Genomic DNA, 22071 nt, shown 5'->3' on the forward strand with positions numbered 1-22071 from the left:
GTAACCATGCGGTATCGCAAATTGGATCTACACTGCTGTCCCACTATCTTTCCCACCTGGTCTCATCCTCTTGTGTCGCGCTCCACAAAACAAGCTGAAACAGGTTTTTGGACCCTTCTTTTGTTGACTGCTGCCATTCACGTCCTGTTGGTCATCGGCGCGTTTTGGATGTCGTGAGGTGAGATTGCATTGTACTTTGTACGTTCTCGCCATTCCAGTGGACGCGCGGAAGAATACATTCTTGTCTTGGTATCCTAGTTTTTCTCGTCCTTTTGACATGCTCATTGGCCTGGCAGCAAAATTGCATGACGACGTTGTAGACTGTCATACAGACTGTGTTGAGAGAAGTCTGCCATGCTACCACAACGTATCGTATCCTCACTGGCCACGGCTAGATGGAGTACACTTGGAGACTAGGTCTCGTGAGTATGCCGACGGTCTTGTGTGTACAACTACAAGTCATTGGCCAATTTAAAATGATGTGGCCGATGTGGACGCTGTCTGTCTAAGAAAAATTGGGGTTTGCTGATTCTCGTGCATCGTCCATCTTCAAGCCGTGAACAATTCAGTCTCCAGGTACAACTATATGCACCGTATCTCGTGATCATCTTTCTGGCCGCCTGATGATCATCTCCAGCTGCTGCACCCCGACGCCCGCTAGTATTGATCTGGACAAGCTCCTCCGAACCACCAAACATGGTTTCGAAGGCCCTTTCATCTGATTTTCCACTTTGCGTCGTTTGGCTGCACACACCTTTTTTTTCTGCGTACGTTTCGTTTTGTTTCCTTGGAGTCACATACGGAATATTCTGGAGACGAACCACGGCATAGTCAACAGCACAGGGTGGTTGCGCCGCATGAGGATCGGCCTGCATATGCACAGCACGCAAAAGCAGGTGCACAGTCGTCCGTTGTTTTGCTTTTGCTCTTCGTATGGTGTGTCTGGTTGCTTATTCGTAGATGAGTGGTTCTCTCAAGCCACGACCCTGTAAAGTGCCTTCCTTGTCCCGCGCACTACTGTACCTTGGTTGGACCCTTGCCACAGGCCCCGAAAAGTAGCGTACCTGCGTCCAGGAGGGCAAATCCCCACCACCACCACCTGCACCATGCACTTGCCGTGACATTTCCATCCAATAAACAATGTCCGTAGCAGTTTTGGTTCCTGCAGCCAAATTAAACATCAAATCACAAAACGTGAAAGGCGATTGAAATCATCGCGTCTTGGACAACCGGCTGCCTCTTTGTGTTCGTCTTGGCTCCTGCCCTCCCCGGCGAGACCCGCATCATTTTGCTCTTTCCCGCAACGGCACGGCCTCGTCGTACACGCTGTGTCGCGCTTGCCGGCAGAAGGTTCCACGACGCAATTGACTGACGCGTGAAATTTCCCTTGGGTAGGTGTCTGGAACGCGCAGGCACAGCGGTCGACTGTAAAGGTACGACATACTGTACATAAGGTCGCACAGGCAGCGTCGTGAAGACTGTGTTAGCTGTCTAAATTTATCCTTTGCCCCTGAAGCGGCGCTGGTGGCTCGCGGCCGTGCCCGGTCCCAAAGTAGCAACTGCCCAAAGGCCACCGGAGCCGATCGGCCGTTTATGCTACACGAGGAAAGAGCCAACGACAGATAGCACATTTTTATGTTGAAGAGACAGGATAATAACCGAACCAGAACACCTTCAAACATAAGCACATGGCATTTTATCACATCTTTGGTCCATCCTCAGGCGCGGCTGTGCGCCACCTGCTCTTGCATCTTGGCTTTCGCCAATGCAGTCCAGAACGGGAGCCTGGCCGTTACTGGCCCATGACGGAAGGCCAACATCCACAAGAATCAATAAATAATACTTTGTCAAGGATAGCGTACGTCTTACGTCGTACTCAGTCGTGACTGAATCGCCACCGAGACTACACAGACAGCAGCAAGCGCCCCCCATGTTCTCTCGCTGCCCTTCAGTACTGGAGCATGATTTGCGACTCCTTCCACTTCTCCACGCATGGTCGTCAAGCCTTCCCTTCGACGTGTACATATTGTACGAAGTATTCTTTTCTTCACACTATTTTCGGCGCACCTGCCCCAAGTGGGTCAGGCCCACGCACTTGCCAATAGTCAGGCTCCGGCCGAGTGCAAAGAAAGAAAGGAACGAAATTATGGCAGGCGCCCCACTGCCCAAAGTCGCTGTTACGCCTGTAATACTCATCGCCTGCACCGCAATCGCATCTCAACGGCCCTGGGGCCGCTTTTCAAGGCCCCAGGGCCCCTACTGTTATGCACCCCGTATTGCTCCCGTTGGTCGCCCCTTCTCTCCTTGTCCCCAGTTCCTCCAACGCCCTTCCTGGAGCCACTCGAGCCACTCTTGCAATTTTGCTGTTTGTCTTGGCGGCCCCCTGGTTTGCTCTTTCCTGTTGCGATCGACGTTTCCCCTCTCCACTGTGTCGCTGCTCGTATTCCACAGCCCAACACCCTAGCAGCCTGTGTCCTCCTTTTCTCGCAGGCCTTTGTAAGATTAGCCATTGGCCTTTTGCCTCTTTTCTCCCGTTTCCTCTTCCTGTCCCCCCCTCGCCGTCATCCAACCACAGCAGGCATCTGCCCTCGCATCAAATCCTCTGCTCGATCGATCGCGTGCACTGCGTCCTGCGTCCGAGCGACACGGCTCCAAACGAAATACTGCCCAGCGATAGCTGCCTGGCGGCGGTCAATTCCCATAAACACAGAACGCTCAAACATCACCACTTCAAACAAAACGGCCCTCCAGAGCGTCATGCGCTGCACGCTACCCCTGCCCGTTCTTGTCTAACCTCGGCCGGCGTTCTACACCTTGTCACCACTGCTTGTCGACATTGCGCTCTGTTTGCTTGCACCACTCTTTCTACGACGTATCCTCCGTCTGGATGCCCCTCGCCCCTTGTCCCTTCAGATCGTCATCACCAACGTCCCTCCGTTTCTCCTTCTCCATTCCTTCGCCTTTCCTGCTCTCCCCGTTTTAACTCTCTTCGTTGTGCATACCCGTTCCTGCCCCCGTACCCCTTCCCCGTCCGCACTCGCCATTTCGACAATACTACTCTCACATATTAAGTGCGTTTTGTCCTTCCCCCCTTTCTTTGACAAGCAGAGTACATACCGGTCCGGCAGACGGGAGGACTCACCACCTTGGTAGCACTGCGTCCTTCTTTTCTCCTTCTTTTCTTCGGTTTTTGTTCTCCCGCACGCTCGTCCCTCGACGACACTCGTCTCGCTTCTTCTGGTTCTGCGGCCCCTTCAGTCGCTCGTACTGGCAGACCATCATCACGCTCTTTTCATTCGACGACTCTTTCGACGCCCTTTTTTTCGATTCGATTGTCGCCTCTCAGCCAGCATCTTGTAGCTAGACTACCATCGTCGCACTCACCAAACTCGCCGGACGACAAAACGCCATGCACCGGTTTGCCCGAAGTCACTGATACAGGAAACCACGAAACTATCACAGAACAGGCCTCCTTCGATAACCAGTCTGTTACACGCTTCGAAGTCGTTCCTTTTTTTCCGCGCGCCGATCAGCATTGCTCAACGCATTCTACCGTTTTCGCCTTGCGTTCTTCAGTGTTTGGTCTGACTTCAGATTCATGCGACAGCCGTTGATCCGGAAAACAACAACAAACCGCAACAAGACGACATTTTGCAAACCTGCCGACAAGGTAGCCAGTACACCACCACGTGTTTCTTTTTCTTTTTTTTTCTCAACGACTGTCAAACTCATTCGTAGCAAGCCACAATAATCGACCGTTCTTGGCCTCTTATCTACGAAACAGTTGACACGCCCCTATGCACCATTCGCTTTCACTGCCTGTTCGGTCGTTTCTCTTTGCTTTGCCCAGCCGCCCTGCGTTGACGACTGATGCAGTTTCTTTGACGCGGACAGTCCACTCCTTGCTTGGCTGGTGTTGACGCTTCGAGTTGGTCTGGACGGAGGCGCATTGAGAGTGTGTATGCCACAAAAATAGATCGGGGCGACACCTGACGTCTTTTCTTTCTTTCTCGCCTCCACCGTCCCACCGTCCCATCAGGAGGTCGTGTCCTCTGAACAACAGGTTTGCCAAACGCCGCCAGCCAGATCTCTCGAGACGTTGGACACTTTTGCCGCGTGCAGAATACTTTAAATTTCCTCATCGGCTGGCCGGGTCGTTTGTTTACGATACCCATAGTTTCTTTTCCTCACAAAAGCCATCCCCACGTCACCAGAGAACGCCATTGCGCAACAAAATGTCCGCACCACGGCCAAATTTCATCGACCTGCGGTCGCAATCGCAGGCGTCGCTCTCGCGGCCGCTTAAATCGCCGCGACTTCATGTCGCCGGTGAAGCCCCGCCCGAGCTCTCACCTCTCGATGCATTCGCCCTCCAAAGCCGCATGCTGGCAAAGCAGCTAGAGGAGAGTGCAAAAGCTGACAAGAGAGTGAGCCGTCTACCGCCGCTGACGATGAAGAGCCCTCTCGTCGTGCAGGGTCGCTCAGATTACTTTCGCTCCATGTCATACGACTCCTACTCTGACGATGACAATGGAGATACCCCAAACAATCCAACCCAGGCATCGTCTTCTTCCTCGCAGCCCATAACGCCGACTGGTTTTGGATCAACACCTGAAGTCGAAGTCCCTGCCGTGCGGCCACGGTCCATGCACCCTCGGATGAGCCATATTTCGCCTAGCTCAGATGTGGAGGCCGGCCCACCACCTCTACCGGCGTACGCCCGTGAGCGCGAGAGGCTGATGCGGACGCGGTCTGGTATTATTGAAGCCGAGGATGAGCAGGAGCGAGGTCTATTTGGCGCACGGCGAGACCGGTCGCCATCGCCATTTCCAGACGATGCCTCTGAAGCGTCTCGCGAAAAGGAAGCCGCGGTGTCAATGTTGGAGTCGGAAGCGTCTGAAATCCAGACTGAGACCAAGCCACATCAGACACAGGCCTTGCAACTGCCCGAGCACGCCCTGCGGTCAACGTCATCGCAAGACCTGCGGTTGCGCCAGTTACCACCTGAGTCGTCGACAGCTGAGTCGCAACAGCCGCATATACAGCCGAAGCCCAAGCACAACCTACCACCACTCCAGCAAACACTCCCATACCACCAAACGCCGACCTCTCAACCATCACCCTACACACCATCGGGCCTGAATCCCTCGACACATTCTCCTGAAAAGTATGCCGGCTCTCGGAATATGCATGACCCCTCATCAGGAGGGCTGGCTCCACCGCGACCATTGTTCCCGAAGCGCTCATCGAGCATTTTGTCGTCATCGCTGGAGACGACTGACGAGGATGGCCACGGCACCATGTCGTCTTCCCTCCATTCCTTGGGTGGTGCTCCCAGGAAATTGTCCAACAGCAGTGGCATGAGCGGAATTGCCTCGCCCGGTTACGGCTCTTTCCACAGATCTCCGTCCTTTGGCTCCGACATGTCTGCACCGCTGCCACGTCCTTCGTTTAACTTCTCACGTCCTCTCAGTCGGGTTGGTACACCAGGACTTGAGAGTCCGGCCCGCCAGGCGTCTTCCGACAGTCACACTTCCTATAGCCAGTCTTCTCTTGTTCTTGCCGATGATTCTGCCAACACGCCGATCAGCACGCACAGCGAGGGCTTCCCGGACCCACCAGCTGCCTCGTCGTCCGCACCGGATAACAGCCTTCCCGCGGCGTCTTCGTACATCTATTCCAAATTCACTCTGCCGCGAGGTAAGGTGCTTCAACGATCTGCTAACCAGACTGCGGACAATCTGCCTCCAGCCTCGTCCCAGTTGGAGCAGATGATCGCACCAAGCAGCTTGCTCACGCTTTCTCTAGGCGGTCAAGCGCCACCATCGCCGCCAACGCGCCCATCCAGCTCGGGAGCCGGATCCTTTGCACGACCGTCCCTGGAGCGCACTAAGCTCAGCACGGAGATTCTGGCTCCGACCTCCCAGCCGTCTCCGAACCCCAGCCGGCCTTCAACCGAAGGCGGGCGGTCGTTCGAAGACACGCGAGGCCGTGCGTTGATTGCACACCCGCAAGACCCCCCGTCCCGTGGGAGAACGCCCATGTCGGTGACAACCACAAACACAGGCGGTACAACGGACTCGAACACGACTATCAAGGCTCGGTCGATGCACTCGCTGGCGTCCGCCGCGGATATCCCGGCTGAAGAGCACGTCGACAAGGCCGTGTCGCTTCATGAACAGGGTCTTCTGAACGAGTCGACTTACCACTTGCGCCACGCTGCTCGCCAGGGCCACCCGACAGGCATGCTGCTGTACGCCCTGGCGTGCCGTCATGGCTGGGGTATGCGTGCTAACCCGAGGGAGGGTGCCGAATGGCTGCGCAAGGCCGCCGACTGCGCTAGCATTGAGATTGCTGACGACGAGGCTCTTCTTCAAAAGGGCAAGAACGTCGATGCACTGGAGCGCAAGACGCGCAAGGCCCAGTTTGCCCTCAGCATTTACGAGCTGGGCGTCAGCTACATGAATGGTTGGGGCATCGAGCAAGACCGGGCTCTCGCCCTGCGCTGTTTTGAAATTGCCGGATCGTGGGGTGACGTGGACGCCCTCGCCGAGGCTGGATTCTGCTATGCCCAAGGCATTGGCTGCAAGAAGAACCTGAAGACAAGTTCCAAGTTCTACCGCCAAGCGGAAGCAAAGGGCATGAGCATGGTTGGCAACAGCTGGTACGTATCACCATTTGAACCTCTTTGATTGTTCTAGACATCGTCACGTACTAACACTACTTTACAGGATCTACAAATCCAAATACAACGACGACAAAGAGTCTGTTAAGTCCCCAAAGTTCAGCAAAGACGACAAGGCTCGGTCCAAGTCCCGGACTAGAAATATCTTTGGCATCAAGCATAGCTCATAAAACCTGTGCAGCGTGTCTACGGTTTCTGCCGAGACGTTCTTCGGTGCCCCGTCACTTTTTCATTTCTCTCACGCTCGTTCTCCCCTACTTCAACAAAACGTCGTTTTTCATACCCCTTTACTCCTCTTTATCTTACTTTTCTGTCAGTCACGATTTCAGTACGACCATTATGCTGCAAATGTTTGTGTGTTACTTTTTATTTTTATTTGCCATCTGCATTTTTTCATTCGACTTCGACTTTTACCCCGATTCATGGACAGGAGTTATCTATTTACGGGACTCTAGCTTCCCTCTTTGTTTCAGTTCTACCTCTCATTTACGCACTCTATTTAACTATACGAGACGCCTAAGCGTACTACTTTATTGTTTAGTTTTAGTTCTTCTTTCTACTTCTTGGAGCACCATGTCTGGCCTCGCCGACATTTGTGCCCAGTCGGCGCTGTACATGTGCTGCGCTTGGCAGGATTTGAGAAAGCTAATGGTCAGCCATGTGCAGACAGCTTGCCCTTTTGTTCTGTATCTTCCTTTCAATTATATGCCGCCACTGTGGATTCGACAGATGGCTTTGTACTATCTCGCATTGTCCCTACCATGAATGCTGGGGATCACTGTAGCGTCTGGTTGATTACTGCTGGGCTTAATACACCGAGCCCGTTTTGGAGAGAAAGCCGCGCCCTGTGGCGTGGTTGCTTTTCACGCAACCCACCTCGACTTGAACTGGCACCAAAATCTTCACGGAGTACGATGTAGTACATGCTGGTCGGATGCTCGTATGTTGGCGCGTCATTTTTGCTTGGCCACTTTGATTTATAATTGATTATAACTGGTAATACACTGGATTTACAGCATTGATGAAATGTCGTGGAAGTATCAACGAGGACCGGAAACGCCCCTGACTATCGAGTTGAGCGCTGCTTACTGGCTTCCACACACAACCAATGGCATTTCTCCTTGCCCACCCACGCCATGGAACGTTTCGTGCTTCTCCCATCAACTACCTACCCTGCGGCTTGGCTTTTCCTCTATGGGTCGACCTCCATCGACTCCGTCTCCTCCGCCTGTTCCGGCAAGTCGTGAACGGTGACAAAGTTGCCCATGTCCTCTTTGCGAATGGTGATTTTCTCGTTGAGCACGGCCGTTGTGCCCCGCGGGAAAACGTAGTTGCGCAGCTTCGGCACCCGCTCGTTGGGACGGATGTAGTTGCGTAGCAGCGTCGTCTTGTCCTTGGTAATCACTGCTACATCGACGTTGCTACCAGAACCCAGGTCGTTGAAAATACCTGCCTTGATGGCCTCGCTGCACAGCTCCACGGCCTCGTCGCGCGTCAGCGCCTGCGGCTTCCACTTGGTCTCGAACACGGACATGGCCGCCAGCGAACCCGACCCCATCGTCACGTACGGCAGCTTGTCTGTGCTGCCGTGTGCGTGCACTGTGAACAGGTGCGTGCCCGTGGGGTCAACGCCGGCCACGACAAGGTACGCGCCAATGTGGCCTTGGTAGCGGAACAGGTGCTGCTTGAGCATGGTCATGCAGGTGACAACGCGCGGCTTGCGGCCCGTCGACAAGGAGTGCAGCTCGAGCTGCGACGAGATGATGGCGGTCGTAAACTCGGTATCGGCGGCGGTACCGGCACCAGCACACCAAATCTGCGGCGCGATGTAGTGCAGCTTCTCGCAGTTCTTGTCGGCGACAATGGGGCCGGACGTGGCACGGGTATCGGCGGCAATCTAGAGAGAGAGAACATAGCGATTGTCAGCTGGTGGACGTGGGTCAAAACAGATGGAGACCATGGCGCAAACGCACCACAACGCCGCCATCAAAGATGCAGCCGACAATAGTTGTGCCCGTGCTTGTCGCCTTCGGCAGGGGCACACCACGGGCATGCAGGGCCGCATTGCGGTTGTAGTTGGAGAAGTCGAAACCAGGCATGGTCACGGATGGAGATGGCAAGGTGAGAGCGAGGTGGTTTAACGGACGGGGGGTCCGTTTGGATGCGAAAGGCGAACCGATGGACAGTCGCCTAGCTGGTGCTGATGTGGATGCTTCTTTTGTATGGCCGTGGTGCCGCTGACAATGACGGAGGCTCTATATGAACCTATCAATTCCGGAGACAATCAACGTCTGGAGCGGATCGTCGCGCGAGTATGGTCGATGGTCGATGGTGGTTGCGCGCAGAAGAGGATGGTTTGGGTGACGATGGTCTGGTGGTGATGCCTCGTTGCAGCTCCGTCCGCTTGGGTCTTTGCCTGCTGCTACGGATGACGAGGCTAAAAAGCTGCCTTCCAACCTACTGCGCTGCCAACAGCTTGAGACGCGCCTTCCCCCTTTGCCTGGACCAGTAAGGCACACTAGCCTTTTGATTGGTGCTTTGCAAGCTTATGACCCACTTTGGGAAGCTGATCTCAAGCTCTGCACGTGACTCTGCCTGTTGGTTCCAGGAATGGATTTTGGTGGCCAAAGTGCTAAGCTTTGGCTGGTCGTCGCGCGCGTCTTCACCTACCTGAGAAAAAAGTTGACCGGCAAGCAACAACCAGCAGGCACGATAGGAAACAAGGCGGAAGGCGCCCATCACAACAGCTCCATTCGGCAGCCACGTTCCTCTGCAGCAAAATTTATGCGGAAAGAGCAACTGTATCTATCATCGGCGTTCCTTCCTTCCATCGAGACGATCCCTTTTCAGTATCGTTAGGCCTTTTCTGCATCGCGGCCGGCCACCAAACAACATCACGAATTGGTTGCCACGCAGAGCGCGCGTTTGACGCACGGCGCCCTTGATCAATCTCAACGCAAACACCCACGACATCACAACCACAACCGAAGCTGCCTCCCTCTCCTCAAGGACCGTCCACTGCGTTTCTGGGTGGCTATCCAGCGACCAGGGTGCGTCTGCAGATGGCCTTCAACAGCTTTGGCCGTCTCGGAGGAGGCGACGGTGCTGGGGCTGGGGCCAGTGGCGGACAGGCAACGCAAGGCCAGGATCTCGAGCTGATCCAGACTGAGGTGCGTGCACACGGGGTTGCTGCTGACAACTGAGTACGAGAGTGACCATTGACATTCCGACATAATTTTTAGGGCCTCGGCTTCCTCAACCTTGCCGGTGAGACAAAGCTCCAGTTCGTTACGAAATGGGCTGAACCTCCACTACCGACCGCGTCTCTCATCAGCGTCGCGTCGCGCAAGGGCCTTGTTGCAGCAGCAGGCCCCGACGCTGTTCATGTCGCGACCACCGACTCCGTACGGAAAGCCATTACGGCTGAGGGCAGCGGTGGTGACGACAGCGACATCCGACCGTTCACGCCCCAGTTCAAGATTCCCATGCCGATGCGCATCTCCCAGCTCGCATTTACTGCTGACGAAGCATATCTCATTCTCTCAGCCGAGACCGGCGGTGGCCTGGCTGTATACGACGTCCAAGCAACTGCTCAGAGTGGCAGCACGCAGTCTGCGTTTGAATTGTCAACCAACGGCGAGACGCTCCGTTCTCTTGTTGTTAACCCGATGGCCGATAAGGCCGAACTCTGTGCACTGGTGACGGCCAACGGCAGTCTGCTTATGGCCGACCTGAAGCAACGCTCACTTCGCAATGGCCCGAGTGGCCAGCCAGTCCTCCGCTCGCAGGTGAGCTGTGCTGCTTGGAGCAGCAAGGGCAAGCAGCTCGTTGCTGGCTGTGCCGATGGCTCTTTCTACCAGATGACGCCTGACGGACAGGAAAAGGCGCACATTCCCAAGCCGCCTCAGCTGGGCGATTACTACGTAGCGTCCATCTCGTGGCTTGAGAACGACGTGTTCCTCGTCGTGCACAACCCAACGACGCCAGGCGATCCGTCCGCCTACCACCTCGTAACACGGAGCAAGAACGGTACCTCGTCCGACTTTGTGTATCAGAAGCTGCACGACCCTGTCGAACCTTTTGGCGACAAGACACCCCACCACACCGTTCTTCGTCTGCGCGATTTCCCACCAAATCTGCAGGACCTACTGCTGGTTTCGTCGACGGCAGTGGAGAATATTGGCCTGATCACCCGGTCCAAGTCACCGCTGGCCTCGAATGCCGCGGCCGAAAAGATCACCAACGTGTTCACAACTACCGAGCTTGCAGACGACTCGAGGCGTGCACAACTGCCGATGTCTGCCGACTACAACGATACGTACCCTATCGGTGTGGCTCTCGATTTGTCTAGTACGGACAAGGTCCACAAGCCTATCCCCACCGATGAGATGGACGAATCCCCCGGGCCGCTTCCAGGCCTTTGGGTGCTCAACAACGAGGGTGTTCTCGTAGCTTGGTGGATCGTTTATAACGAGTCCATTCGGCAAGGAACGACGTACCCTGGCCTGATTGCAGCTGGCGGGGCAGCTTCTGCACAGCCAATTGCTGCTTCGACCACTCCGACCGCGTCTGCGTTCTCTTCGCCCAAGCCGTCAGCGCCTGCTTTTGCAACAAGTGCTACACCGGCGAGCCCTGCACCGGCTTTTGGTGGGGCAGCGGCCTTGGGTTCCAGCGCCTCCCCATGGGGTCGGACATCTGGCGGTACCTCTGCCGCATCCCCTGCGCGGGCACCCGCTTTTGGCGCGCCTTCTGCGCTCGGCGGCTCAGCCATCGGCGCTCCGTCTGGCCTCGGCGCAAAGTCCTCTCCATGGGGCTCTTCCGCTGCTGCCCCGGCGTTTGGCCAGTCCAGCTTCGGTTCTGCGTCTGCTGCGGCTGCTGCGCCCTCCAGTGGCGGCTTCTCTGCGTTTGCAAGTAAATCCAACGCATCGCCATTTGGAAGTGCTGTGACCTCGTCCGAGAAGACGTCGAGTGCCAGTCCCTTCGGTGCCTTTGTTGCGACAAGCCAAACTGGATTCGCGTCTCTCGGCGCAGGGACGTCCAGCGATGGTAGTATTTTTGCATCATCGTCCGGGAACAAGTCGTCGCCATTTGCCAGCACCAATGCCACCAGTGCCTTTGGCGCCCCTAGCACTGATACCAAGAACACACTTTTCGCAGCCCCAGCAGACAAACTGAGCTCAGGAACGGGAACATCCGCATTTGGCTCGACTCCCTTCGTCTTAGGCACGACGTTCAAGGCGGATCCGGCCACGGCAAACGATAATGAGAAAACTCCCCAGAAGAGCGGCGGTCTGTTTGGCAGCGGGTTTGGCCTCTCGCTGACCGACTCAGCAAAGGAGACGTCGGTCGACCAGAAGGACGAGGCTATGGACGTTCCTACGCCGTCGGCGCCGACCCCGGCGGCAACAGAGGCGAAGCCAACTGCTGGTCTTTTTGAATCAACGACCCCAACGACAACACCGGCGCCTGCTGGGCGCTTCTTCGACCCTGTTACAAGTAACGACAGCCCGGCACCAACGTCTCTTTTCGGGAAACCCTCAACTGGCGCAACCACTGGAACGACGTCTCTTTTTGGTATGCCCTCGGGGACGACAGCGGGTACGACGACGAGCACGTCATCGATGTTTGGCAAGCCGTCGGGAGAAACGTCAACTGCTCCGTCGCCTTTCAGCAAACCGGCGGAAGGCTCGGCTACCCTGGCCTCGTCTATCTTCAGTAAGCCCTCGGGAGCCACGCCAGCACCATCGCTGTTCGGAAAGCCTTCTGGGTCAACTGCTCCTACCACCACTGGCCTCTTCGCTCAACCCGCTGGCGCTGGCACAGGCCTCTTTGGCGGTTTCACCAAGCCTGCACAGCAAACCAAGAAAGAGGATGATCACAAAGCCAGCGCCCCTGAGGATTCAGCGGCTGCAAAGGCGGCCGAAAGCAAGCCACTGCCAGAACAGAACGCGCCTCTACCTCCCGACACTATCAGTAAGGACCCTTACCCACTCGGGGAGTCATCGTCTTCCTCCGGCGCATCCTCTATCCAGTCTACACAACCTGCACAATCTCCTCCCGCACAGGTCACCCAATTGTCGTCTAACAAAGTTGCTGCAGAAGAAGACGCACCCCTGCCGCCCCTGCCGCCCAACCCGTTCTCTTCCAAGGCAAAGAAGTCGAGCAGCCTTGCAGAGCCGCCGCTCCCGCCGTTGCCTCCTAACCCGTTCTCTACGAAGCCAAAGGCGAAGGAGCCGGCCGAACCACCTCTGCCGCCAGACCCGTTCACGAAGCCACAGGCAAAGACTGAGACTGGGAAGCCTGTACCTACTGCGGGTATCCCCGAAGATGCACCGTTGCCTCCAGATCCATTTACCAGCAAGGCCAAGGTGACGGCCAAAGCCGACAAACCACCAGCTGGCACTTCTAGCTTGTTCAGCGATAGCCTTAACAAGGCCAAAGACGCACCCAAAGCCGACAAGACTTCAGCGGGCACTTCCAGCTTGTTTAGCAACCTGAAGCCTTCGGCATTTGACTCTTCCAAATCTATTTTCTCGTCTGTTTCAACTATGAAGAATGAACCCGGACTGAACAACCCATTTGCCAACCTGAAGCCCCCCCCTTCGCCCACTACAGATGGGTCAGAAGAGGACGACGAAGAGGAAGATGAGTCCGAAGAAGATGTTGAAGAAGGGGACAAGGATGAGGAGGAAGACGAGGAGGATGCGCCTGAGGAAGAAGACAACGAGGACGAAGAGGGTAGCGGCACGGATGTGGGAAAAGACCTGAGCCGCTCTACGACGGGCTTTGTTCAGACTCCGAGCTTCACAACACATGGCTCGTTCACCACTGTTGGTGCCAACGATGCCGGTGGCAGCTCAGTGTTCTCGCAGGTCGAAGCGCCAAGAAGTCAGCCCTTTGGGCAACAACCGGCGTTGCGGCCGCGGCACCAGCAAGATACAAGTCCTCGGTCACCCAGTCCACAACGGCCTCCGGCCAAACCACAGGCAGCCGGTGTCAGTGGTCGTCTGTTCCGCGAAGATTCGCAGCGGTCCTTTAGTGCCCCGGGTATGGCGTCGCAACTTCTGCGTGACTCGTCCCGCCAGGGCCGGCTGCCGGCTGCGGGTCCCTCTGCAGCGCAAGGCTTCGGCGGTGGCGGCAACCACTTTGCGAACCGGCGTGTGCCCCGTGACTCCAATCTCGAGGAGCAACGCAAGGTGAACGAGGCACGTGCTGCAGCAGAGGCCAAGGAACTGGCGCAGGAAGACAGCTACGATGTTATGGACAGAGAGCTTGACCAGCCATTGGCGCCAACGCGCCAGCTGGCCGAATGCCTGTACATTCTCGACTCGGACATTTCTGGCGGCGACACAGTAGCGTCCCAGGTGGAAGCCGTGTACCGCGACATCAACCGCATGATCCTGGTCCTCAAGCTGAACGGCCGCAACATTGATGCGTTCCTTCGTGGCCACTCGCAGGTCGACCGTAAGACGGAAGAAGACCTCGACGACGCTGATGGCTGGGTTCTGTGCGATGTTGACGCCCTTGGAGCCATCGTCAGCCGCGATCTTCCGAGTAAGCTCCGGCAGTCGCGCGTCAAGGGCGAGAGCGAGATCCTTGCCGACTCCGAGGCCCTGCTCAAAGACGCCAGCCGGCTGCAGGTGATGCACGACGACATGGTGCGGATTATCCAGTCGCAAGCCAGTCCAGACCAGGTTACTGCTGCCCGTTCGTTGCCGTTGAGTGCCGAACAGGCCACGCAGCAGAATGATCTGCGCCGAACATTCACCAAGTTCATGGAGCGCTTGGTGGAAGCCGAGCAGCAGCTGGTGCTGCTGCGCACCAAGATTTCGGCCCTTACCGCAGCGATCGGCGGGTCCAACGGCGCGAACGGACGGGGCTCACCAGTTCCGACCGTTGATGCCGTCATGCGGACAATTGCCCGAATGACGGCTATGGCAGAAAAACGCAGTGGTGACATTGATGTGCTGGAGGCCCAGATCCGCAAGCTGAACCTCAATCCGCGCAGCCGTGAGGGCTCGCCGTTCTCGACACCGCAGAAGCAAAAGCAGAAGCGGTCGTCGCTCATCTTTGCGCCCGGTAGCGCACAGCGGTCGACACACTGGTCGTCGGCGATCTTCTCGTCCCCCGGCCTGTCGGCCCAGGGCACGCCGACACGGAAAAAGCTGACGGGCTACACGGATACGGAGAAGGACCAGTTGCGGCAGAAGCGGGCCAGCAGACAGCGGACGCTCGACCGGCTGCAGAAGATTCAGCAGGCGGAAGGTCCGCGCTACATGCCGATAGATGAGTAGTGCTGATCCGTGGGATAAGAGGCAAGGTAGAGAGAATGTGACAGAGACTGGAATGTACAAGATACGATACGGTTGGAAGGAGAACGGATTTATAGGAGCGAAAGTGTGGAAGGGCGGAGGATCCACGTCATTTTCATGTAGCACTATAGCACTCTCCAAAAATGGACGGCATTTATGTACTTAATTTTTTGCTTCTCATTATCATTCTATTCTTTCTGGCTTGGTGTACAAAACAAGTAGCGGTATCCCAGGGTACAATTTGCATAGCCGAAATAGCAACAAACCAGTTGCAAGAAAATCAAAACGCGTTCCCAAAAGCACCGATTTAAAGACATGTTGTCCCTAGTATCAGAAAAGTGTTGGCCCTGGTCTTGGTGTCCAAAACCTTTCAGTTTATGCTCTCACTCTGCTCTTTTCGCCTCCTCTCCATCGCATAGTATATAAGAAATCATAGAAAAAATATGCAGCCGCTGCAGCTGCTTAATCTTTTAATCTTTCCTTGCCGGAAAGGTTGTTAAGTGCATCGCGGACCAAGTAGCTAAAAATAATTGTTAGTGTCGAGCAGAATGGAGAGGAGAGCAAGCAAAGGATAAACAGATAGACGTACTTGTACCACAGAATGGTAGGCCCAATGGTTCCCAGGTGCCACAGAGAGTGCGCGTCAAAGACGCCCCAGATGGGCGAAAAGTCAAACATCTCCAGACTCATGGCCAGCATCACCCAGGCCACAGCAATACCGGGCCACACCGCCCAGAAGCGCCGCATGCGCGTCCACTCGCGGTACGAGAACCAGCTCCAGAGCGCGTTCTGAACGATGCCGCAAGCCACGTTGGCGGCCATGTTGTAACCGTAGTCCCAGCGGATCAGGGTCAAAAACCCGACGTGGGCCAGGTACAAGCAAATACATACTGCGGTCCACACGGACCGTACCGACTCCCGCACCGGGCGGTCGAGCCGGAAGACGCGGATAACCGTAAAATAGAGACCGTAGAGCACAGAGGCACCAGCGGCGAAGTAGTCGAGGCGTTCGGTGAGGACAAAGTCGCGGGTGTGGAAAATGGAACTGAAAATCCATGCGGCCATGCCAACGGTGCCAAAGCCAATGTAATAGGGGCGCAACGTGTATGACGCGGGCACGAGGCGGCGCAAGCGGCGCAGGCCGGCCACGTGGGCCCACAGATTGCCGAGCGAGAAGATGACAGACGCGGGCTCCTGGATGCCAAAGAGCCGGAAGAAGGGCCACTTGCCGTGAAACTGGACGACGTCGACGCCGGCAGCGAGGCGGTGGCCGGTGATGATACGCTGACAGGTCTGATCGCACTCGCTGGCGCAGTCCCAGAGTAACAAGCGGAGGTGGAAAGCTGTTGTTTCACAGAGAGTAACCGTTAGCTTCGACGTCTTGTCTGTCTTTTTCTGCCTTCTCTCCTGTCATGTATTTGTTTCGACTGGTGTTGCTGTCGGTTGCTGGAATACGCACGAATAGGTGTTGCTGGCTTGTTCGGCCCGCAGTTCTCGGCTTTGCACACCTGTTGTTCAGACACATGGATTAGTTATTGGCTTCCAACTTATGAATTTGGGTAGTCTGAGGCAGCGAAACCTACTTCCAAGCATTCGCGGAACTCTGGGAGGCGGTCGCCCACAGACGCCGTGACGCCGGGCAGGATCGCCAAAAGCACCAGCAGAACCGCAAGCAAAACGAGCGCGCTGGCCGGCAGCCCTCGCGTCGATGCCGGTAACATTGTTGTTCTGTTTCGCTGGCTACTCCAGTTGGAAACGTCACGGGGGAGGGAGGTTGTCGTACGTGGTCGGCGGCGGCGTCCCGTTTCCTAAGCAAGCTCGTCGGCGCCTGCGATTGGTACGCAGAAGCTCAATGAAGCAACGATGGGTGTGACAGAGAAGATGTCGATAAGAGAAGACAAAAACAAAAAGGAGAGAGAGGGGGAGAGAGGGAGAGAGAAGTGCCAATAGTTTCTCCGGGAGATTCCCCAGCTGCGCCAGTGACTGCCTTTTGCTCCTGTTGCAGTTGCAGTTTTGAGATAGCAAAAAAGAAAGGAGCGATACAAAGAGAGAAGAAGCTCCTGCCAATATTCAAGGTGGTGTCATGGCCATTCGCGCTTTCCATGAAAAAGGCGCGTTAAAATGTATTTTTGGTGTCTTTTGCGGGCCGCCCTGCGCCGCCTGTTCCCCTGCCCCCCTGAAAGGAAGTTGGGGAGCCTTGTTTATAAGCTTTTCTCCGGCAATCGCCCATTGGGTGTTCTTCGGCTAAAATTCGCCACTCAAATTTCGACGACGGTCGGCTTATATCGGTCGTTTGCTATTCCAAAATCGACTACAGCATATTAAACAAGACCATACGACATACAAAGTTCGTCGTTCGCCGTACGTAGTGCTTTGACGAGACAACAAACGAGTCAATTTCGCAGGCCACATTTTACAACCACATATCATCATATTGGGCAACTCATTAAATCGTATCCAAACGTGCGTTCAATTTCAAAGATCTATGTCGTTTGATATGTAATGGGAGGGGAAAATAAACATAAAGTGAGGTCCAGAATCATAGTCACTGGTCAAGTATGCCCAGCTGTAGCTCGTGACCGACGAAGTGAAAGGACAAACAAAAGAAATGTGGTCAAAGAAGGCAAGCGACGACCAAGAAAGGAGAAAGGGAGCAACATGTATGCTCAACAGAGAATTGCCTGTCCTTCCATGGCGACGGTTTTTTTTTAAGTTGCTAAGAAATTGCAACCACAACCATCTCTATCACTCCTTTATGAAGATAGCAACAAGTAGGGAAGTGACAATTGAAGTGCGTATTCCTGCAATGTCAAACCCCAAAGGCCCCAATGCACAACAACGTCACCTTGACAATCTGTGTGGCGATATTCGAATGTGCTAGTGGGGTCAAACCGAAACAAAAAGATCTGTATCAAGGCAGACAGACCGCACATTCGGTGCTGTCTACCATGACAGAAGATGAAAAGAAATAAAAAAATATCGAACCCAAAAAAGCATCTCAACATATCGTCTAATCTGGTCGTCATGTCGTTTGTTCGTAAGTTTTTCGTATCAAAGAACCCGGCCGTAAATCGAAATAGAAGGCAATCGTAACATCCGAGTAACAAAGTAATGCAAAAAAAAAAAGGTAAAAGTAAACACGCTTCGCCATGCCCATCAGTTGTACAATGATGAAACGGGAAGGGAAAGACAAAATGGTCCATGGTATGAGTAATGAAATGTCGCAGTCGTAAACCAATAAAAAGAGAGGGATGCATGAGATATCCAACCAAGAAATATGGCCCAAGGGCGTTTAGGAAGGCGAATCCGGCTGGCGATGCTGGTTGTCGTTCCGGTTGTTCAGCTCACGTAGGCGCTGGTCAATGTATGCCAGTCGAGAAGCCAAGTTAGTGCGAGCAGGGACAGGCTTCGTCTGGGAACGCTGCACGGTCGCAAACGGCCGGCCCACAGTCGATATATCGAGATCGGTAGGTTGCGAGAAGCGGTTGGGAAAGCTAAAGCTTGTATTGTTTCCAGGCAGCGACGAGAACGGCGACCCCAGCCGTGCCAGGGGTTGCAGTGGCGCGGCGTCAAGAAGGCCAGCCATATCGGGCCTCCGAACCAAGGGCGGAGATGCTTGCTGTTGCTGCGGCTGCGACGCCGAAGCAAACTCGTCGAGTGATTGGGAATTTGAGGACGTTGTAGCGAGCTGAGGTGCTGAAGAAGAGGACGTCAGGGCCGGCACAGTCCCCGTTCTTGGGATGAAAAGCTTTTCGTTGTGCGTTGCGCCCGACGAGTTGAACCCATCATGGCGGCACTCAATTCCGGGCAAACCAGCTGCGAGGTCTGCAGACGGCTCTGTGAAGATATCGGAGGCCAGGCCAGGACGCCTTCTAAGGTCTTGGCTGAGATGCTTGGTGCGGCGCTTTTGAGTGCCAGAACGACTAAGGCGAACCGGCGACTGCAAAGAGCGGCGCGGACCAACCGTGTGCGGCTGACGAGAGTTTGAAGTAGAAAGGCCGAGTACGGCAGCAAGAGAGCTGGATGAGCTCGGTCCATAGCTCCGTGCCGTGAAGGGGGAGCCAAGGCGGCGGCGCTCAGCAAATGACGGCTCCTCGGTCTCGATCGCAGAAGCGAGGCGGCCGGAAAAGTCCGGAGAATGAGTAGCAGGTGCAAGTGCAACAGAAGCAAAGTCGGCGGTGCCAGTCGAAGATGCCAGAGTGCCGTCAAGGCTTAATGGTGGGGCTGTATTAAGACCGGTAGATGGACCAGAGCCAGAGCGTGTCAGCTGAGCCAGAGGACCGTGCGGCAGCATCGTCTCCGAGGCGCTGAGGGCGAGTGACTTGATCATGTCATGGGTTGCAAATGTGGAGGACCCAGAAAGGCCAGGTGTCACACGCATATCACGATGACGGGTAGCGGCACTTTGCGTGAGAGGGGTCGGGCTGCGGGACATGTACTGCAAGCCACGAGCGCCACCGCCAGGCGTAGCTGCCTTTTTCCGGCAGAGCTCACGCAGGTGGGAGCGGGTGGCGGCGTTGGTAAACGGCCACTCCATAAAGGTGCCGCTTGCCTTGCTTTCAGTGGCGGTGGGCGTGCTGCTTCCACTCTTGCTAGTAGAGCCGTCAGGCTGTGCGCTGCTGTCGCTAGTTCGTGTAGCTGCAGGAACAGATGCAGGTACGGTCAGGGATGCAGCGGCAGAGTTTCTCGTAGAGTTGGCGCTGCTGGCAGACATCTTGGCAAGGGCTTTCGCGCCTTTCCAACTCCTCTTCGCTTCACGGGCTACACGCACAAGAACGCCATGAGGCGGAATACAGCTCTTGCCAATCCGGAATGGTGTGACCTTGGGATCCTGCAGGTACAGGATGTAGGTTGCCCAAAGATGCGAGCTCATGGCGTTGGTCCAGGCAGCTTTTCTCGCATGGCGCTTTTGGCCGGCAGCCGTACTGTCGTCGTTGCTATAATCCGTATAATTGCTGAATGTGCCCCCGGAAGCAGAGTTCCGGCGAAGCTCGTTCATGTGGTCACCGAGACTGACTTTGGACGTGCTAGAGGTCTCTTCCTCCGGGCTAATACAATGCTCATCGTCAGACAGTTGAGAGAACCGGCTAAACAATGATGACGAGCTCGTTTGAGTAGAGCGTGCCGTTGATGGCCGGCTAGAAGATTCGCATTCGGGGTCGGGGCTGGATTCGGTAGAGCTGCTGAAGACAGAACCCATGCGCCAATTAGGATAGCGCGACGGTGATGCTGACGGCACGGCGCTTGGTGCCGGTGTCTTAGGAGGAGAGAATGTGCTGTGGCCACAAACGCTGAGCAAATTGCTATCTATGCTGTCAGTCGGAAACAGGCCCGGGGTGCGCTGTTGTTGTTGCGGCTGCCGCTGAGGTTGCATAATGCTGGGAAGATCATGGTCGTCTTGGTCGGGGATCTCGATACTCGGGATAGGCACGTCGGCTGCTGCGACGGAAGCCAAGAAATTTTGGGTGGGCGCGGAAAGGTGAGGGACTGCACGACGTTTCAGACGCAACCGTGGGCGCGGCGGAGAAGGTGGCTGCGCGTCGATGACGTCTGGAGGGAAGGACGAAGCGGTAGGCTCTGGTGTTCTCGGGCCGGCAGGGAAGCCTGACAGACCGGAGAACGGAGTAGGCATGATCGCGTGTCTTGTGCAGGAAAGGCCCTGTCTAGCACAAGTTTTGGCGTTCGGGCGCGTGTTGCATGAGTAGGTTCGATGAAACTATGCGAATCGGTGTCTTGAATCGCTACGAAGCGAACAGTAACGCAAGGGGCGGTGCGAGGTGACTGGGTAAACAGACGCCGTGTGCAGAAAAGTGGTGGATCGATCGCCGGTCGAAGGAAACATAAAAATATAACAAAAAAAGAGACGTTGGCTTGGGGAGAAGAAAGGGAGAATACAACGCCACTGAAGAAGTAATCCAAGATTGTCCACGCGGCTGGTAAGGAAATGAAGCCGTTGAGCGGAGATCGCGATTGAGGGTGAATGAAGGAGCGTAGCGGCTAAATGGGGTCCCTGAATGCACGAGAAATAAGGGTGCCGTGTGTTCGTGCAGGTTAAAAATGCGAAGGGCAGATAGAGTGCTAGAAAATGCGGTGGCTGGGAACCGGAACCACGACTGAGTTTGGAAAAGGATCCCCAAATTCGCGACTTAAGGCCTGTATTTGGCGGACGTGAATGTTCAGGTAGAAGACAATATGGAAATGCGATAAAATACGGAGTATTCCGTAGAGAATAGAATGAAAGTTGAAGAAAATGAGAGACGATCGTGAGGGTCTAAAAATCGTAGTCGGGGAACGTCAAGGTACTCGTTCAATAATCGAAACAGAAGAAAATATGGTCGTTTGTGTTTTTTTGCCCAAACTCACGTTTATCACCTCGTCAAATAGGATTGGAATGACAGGAAAACAAAGACAAGCAAGCTGACAAACAAATACAAAAGAAAGGAACGTAAATGAACGAAGCAAGTGAAAAGGGGAAAAGAGGGAAACGAAGTAAAGCAAAGAAACAGAATGAAGTATGTGTCTGTCGCGACGATATGTATATTAAATGAAAGGGTGATGGGTGTTGGGAGGGAAAAAACCAGACAAAAAGAAATGACAAGTGAGCAGCAACAAGGGTTATTCCAGACAAGTCAGCGAGACAGGGCCAGCCTGGGTCAGTCGGGGCGGTGGAAAGAGAGCGCACAGGTGAGAGACGGCGCGTCGTGGTTGGTTGGCGCGCTTGCTGCGGTTACCAGGATAGCGAGGACGTAGCAGTGCTGCAACCAAAGACAAGAGAAGAGAACCTGGTCGCCTGTAAGGTTGCGAGTTTTGCCAGCACCCCCACAAAAGGTCTAAATGCTGGAGCCCAAATCGCGCGCAAGCAGTTCGAATTGCTCCAAAGGCAGGCACTTGTCCTTTCCCTTGTCAAGGCGGGGACCCTCAAAGTCAGAAGCTGGCAAGGTCGCCAAATATGTTGAGGAAGTTGCCTGGTACGAGTGACGTGAGAAGGGGTCTGCCTCGACGGTCGTCCAAGGTGGCCAGAAGGTGCTACTTCCAAGACCAGGTAATGGCGTTTCTGACTGTGCCTGTCCTGCT

At 55.1% G+C, this 22071-nt stretch overlaps 6 protein-coding genes across 6 annotated transcripts; 2 read left to right on the forward strand and 4 right to left on the reverse strand.

Annotated features, from left to right (window-relative positions):
- Positions 1-2865: 2865 nt before the first annotated feature.
- SPSK_03712 (uncharacterized protein) lies at positions 2866-3279 on the reverse strand (the record flags this gene model as incomplete). The annotated part of the gene is made up of 2 exons (XM_016730546.1): positions 2866-2965; positions 3143-3279. 2 exons carry the CDS (start codon positions 3277-3279, stop codon positions 2866-2868), a joined length of 237 nt encoding a protein of 78 aa, XP_016585254.1.
- A 956-nt stretch (positions 3280-4235) lies between these two features.
- SPSK_03056 (cell cycle inhibitor protein) lies at positions 4236-6855 on the forward strand (the record flags this gene model as incomplete). Its single annotated transcript, XM_016729899.1, has 2 exons — positions 4236-6664; positions 6732-6855. The coding sequence occupies 2 exons, from the start codon at positions 4236-4238 to the stop codon at positions 6853-6855; spliced, it is 2553 nt and encodes an 850-aa protein (XP_016585255.1).
- Positions 6856-7877: 1022 nt separating this feature from the next.
- SPSK_03549 (20S proteasome subunit beta 2) lies at positions 7878-8784 on the reverse strand (the record flags this gene model as incomplete). The annotated part of the gene is made up of 2 exons (XM_016730387.1): positions 7878-8582; positions 8659-8784. The coding sequence occupies 2 exons, from the start codon at positions 8782-8784 to the stop codon at positions 7878-7880; spliced, it is 831 nt and encodes a 276-aa protein (XP_016585256.1).
- A 963-nt stretch (positions 8785-9747) lies between these two features.
- Positions 9748-14979, forward strand: SPSK_02924 (nuclear pore complex subunit; the record flags this gene model as incomplete). The annotated part of the gene is made up of 2 exons (XM_016729772.1): positions 9748-9855; positions 9928-14979. The coding sequence occupies 2 exons, from the start codon at positions 9748-9750 to the stop codon at positions 14977-14979; spliced, it is 5160 nt and encodes a 1719-aa protein (XP_016585257.1).
- A 480-nt stretch (positions 14980-15459) lies between these two features.
- On the reverse strand, positions 15460-16718 carry SPSK_03409 (uncharacterized protein; the record flags this gene model as incomplete). Its single annotated transcript, XM_016730247.1, has 4 exons — positions 15460-15517; positions 15587-16340; positions 16457-16505; positions 16581-16718. 4 exons carry the CDS (start codon positions 16716-16718, stop codon positions 15460-15462), a joined length of 999 nt encoding a protein of 332 aa, XP_016585258.1.
- A 1571-nt stretch (positions 16719-18289) lies between these two features.
- Positions 18290-20629, reverse strand: SPSK_03103 (uncharacterized protein; the record flags this gene model as incomplete). The annotated part of the gene is made up of 1 exon (XM_016729944.1): positions 18290-20629. One exon carries the CDS (start codon positions 20627-20629, stop codon positions 18290-18292), a length of 2340 nt encoding a protein of 779 aa, XP_016585259.1.
- Between the last annotated feature and the right edge of the window lie 1442 nt (positions 20630-22071).

Source organism: Sporothrix schenckii (assembly GCF_000961545.1).
Source record: "Sporothrix schenckii 1099-18 chromosome Unknown Cont47, whole genome shotgun sequence".
Classification (NCBI taxonomy): domain Eukaryota; kingdom Fungi; phylum Ascomycota; class Sordariomycetes; order Ophiostomatales; family Ophiostomataceae; genus Sporothrix; species Sporothrix schenckii.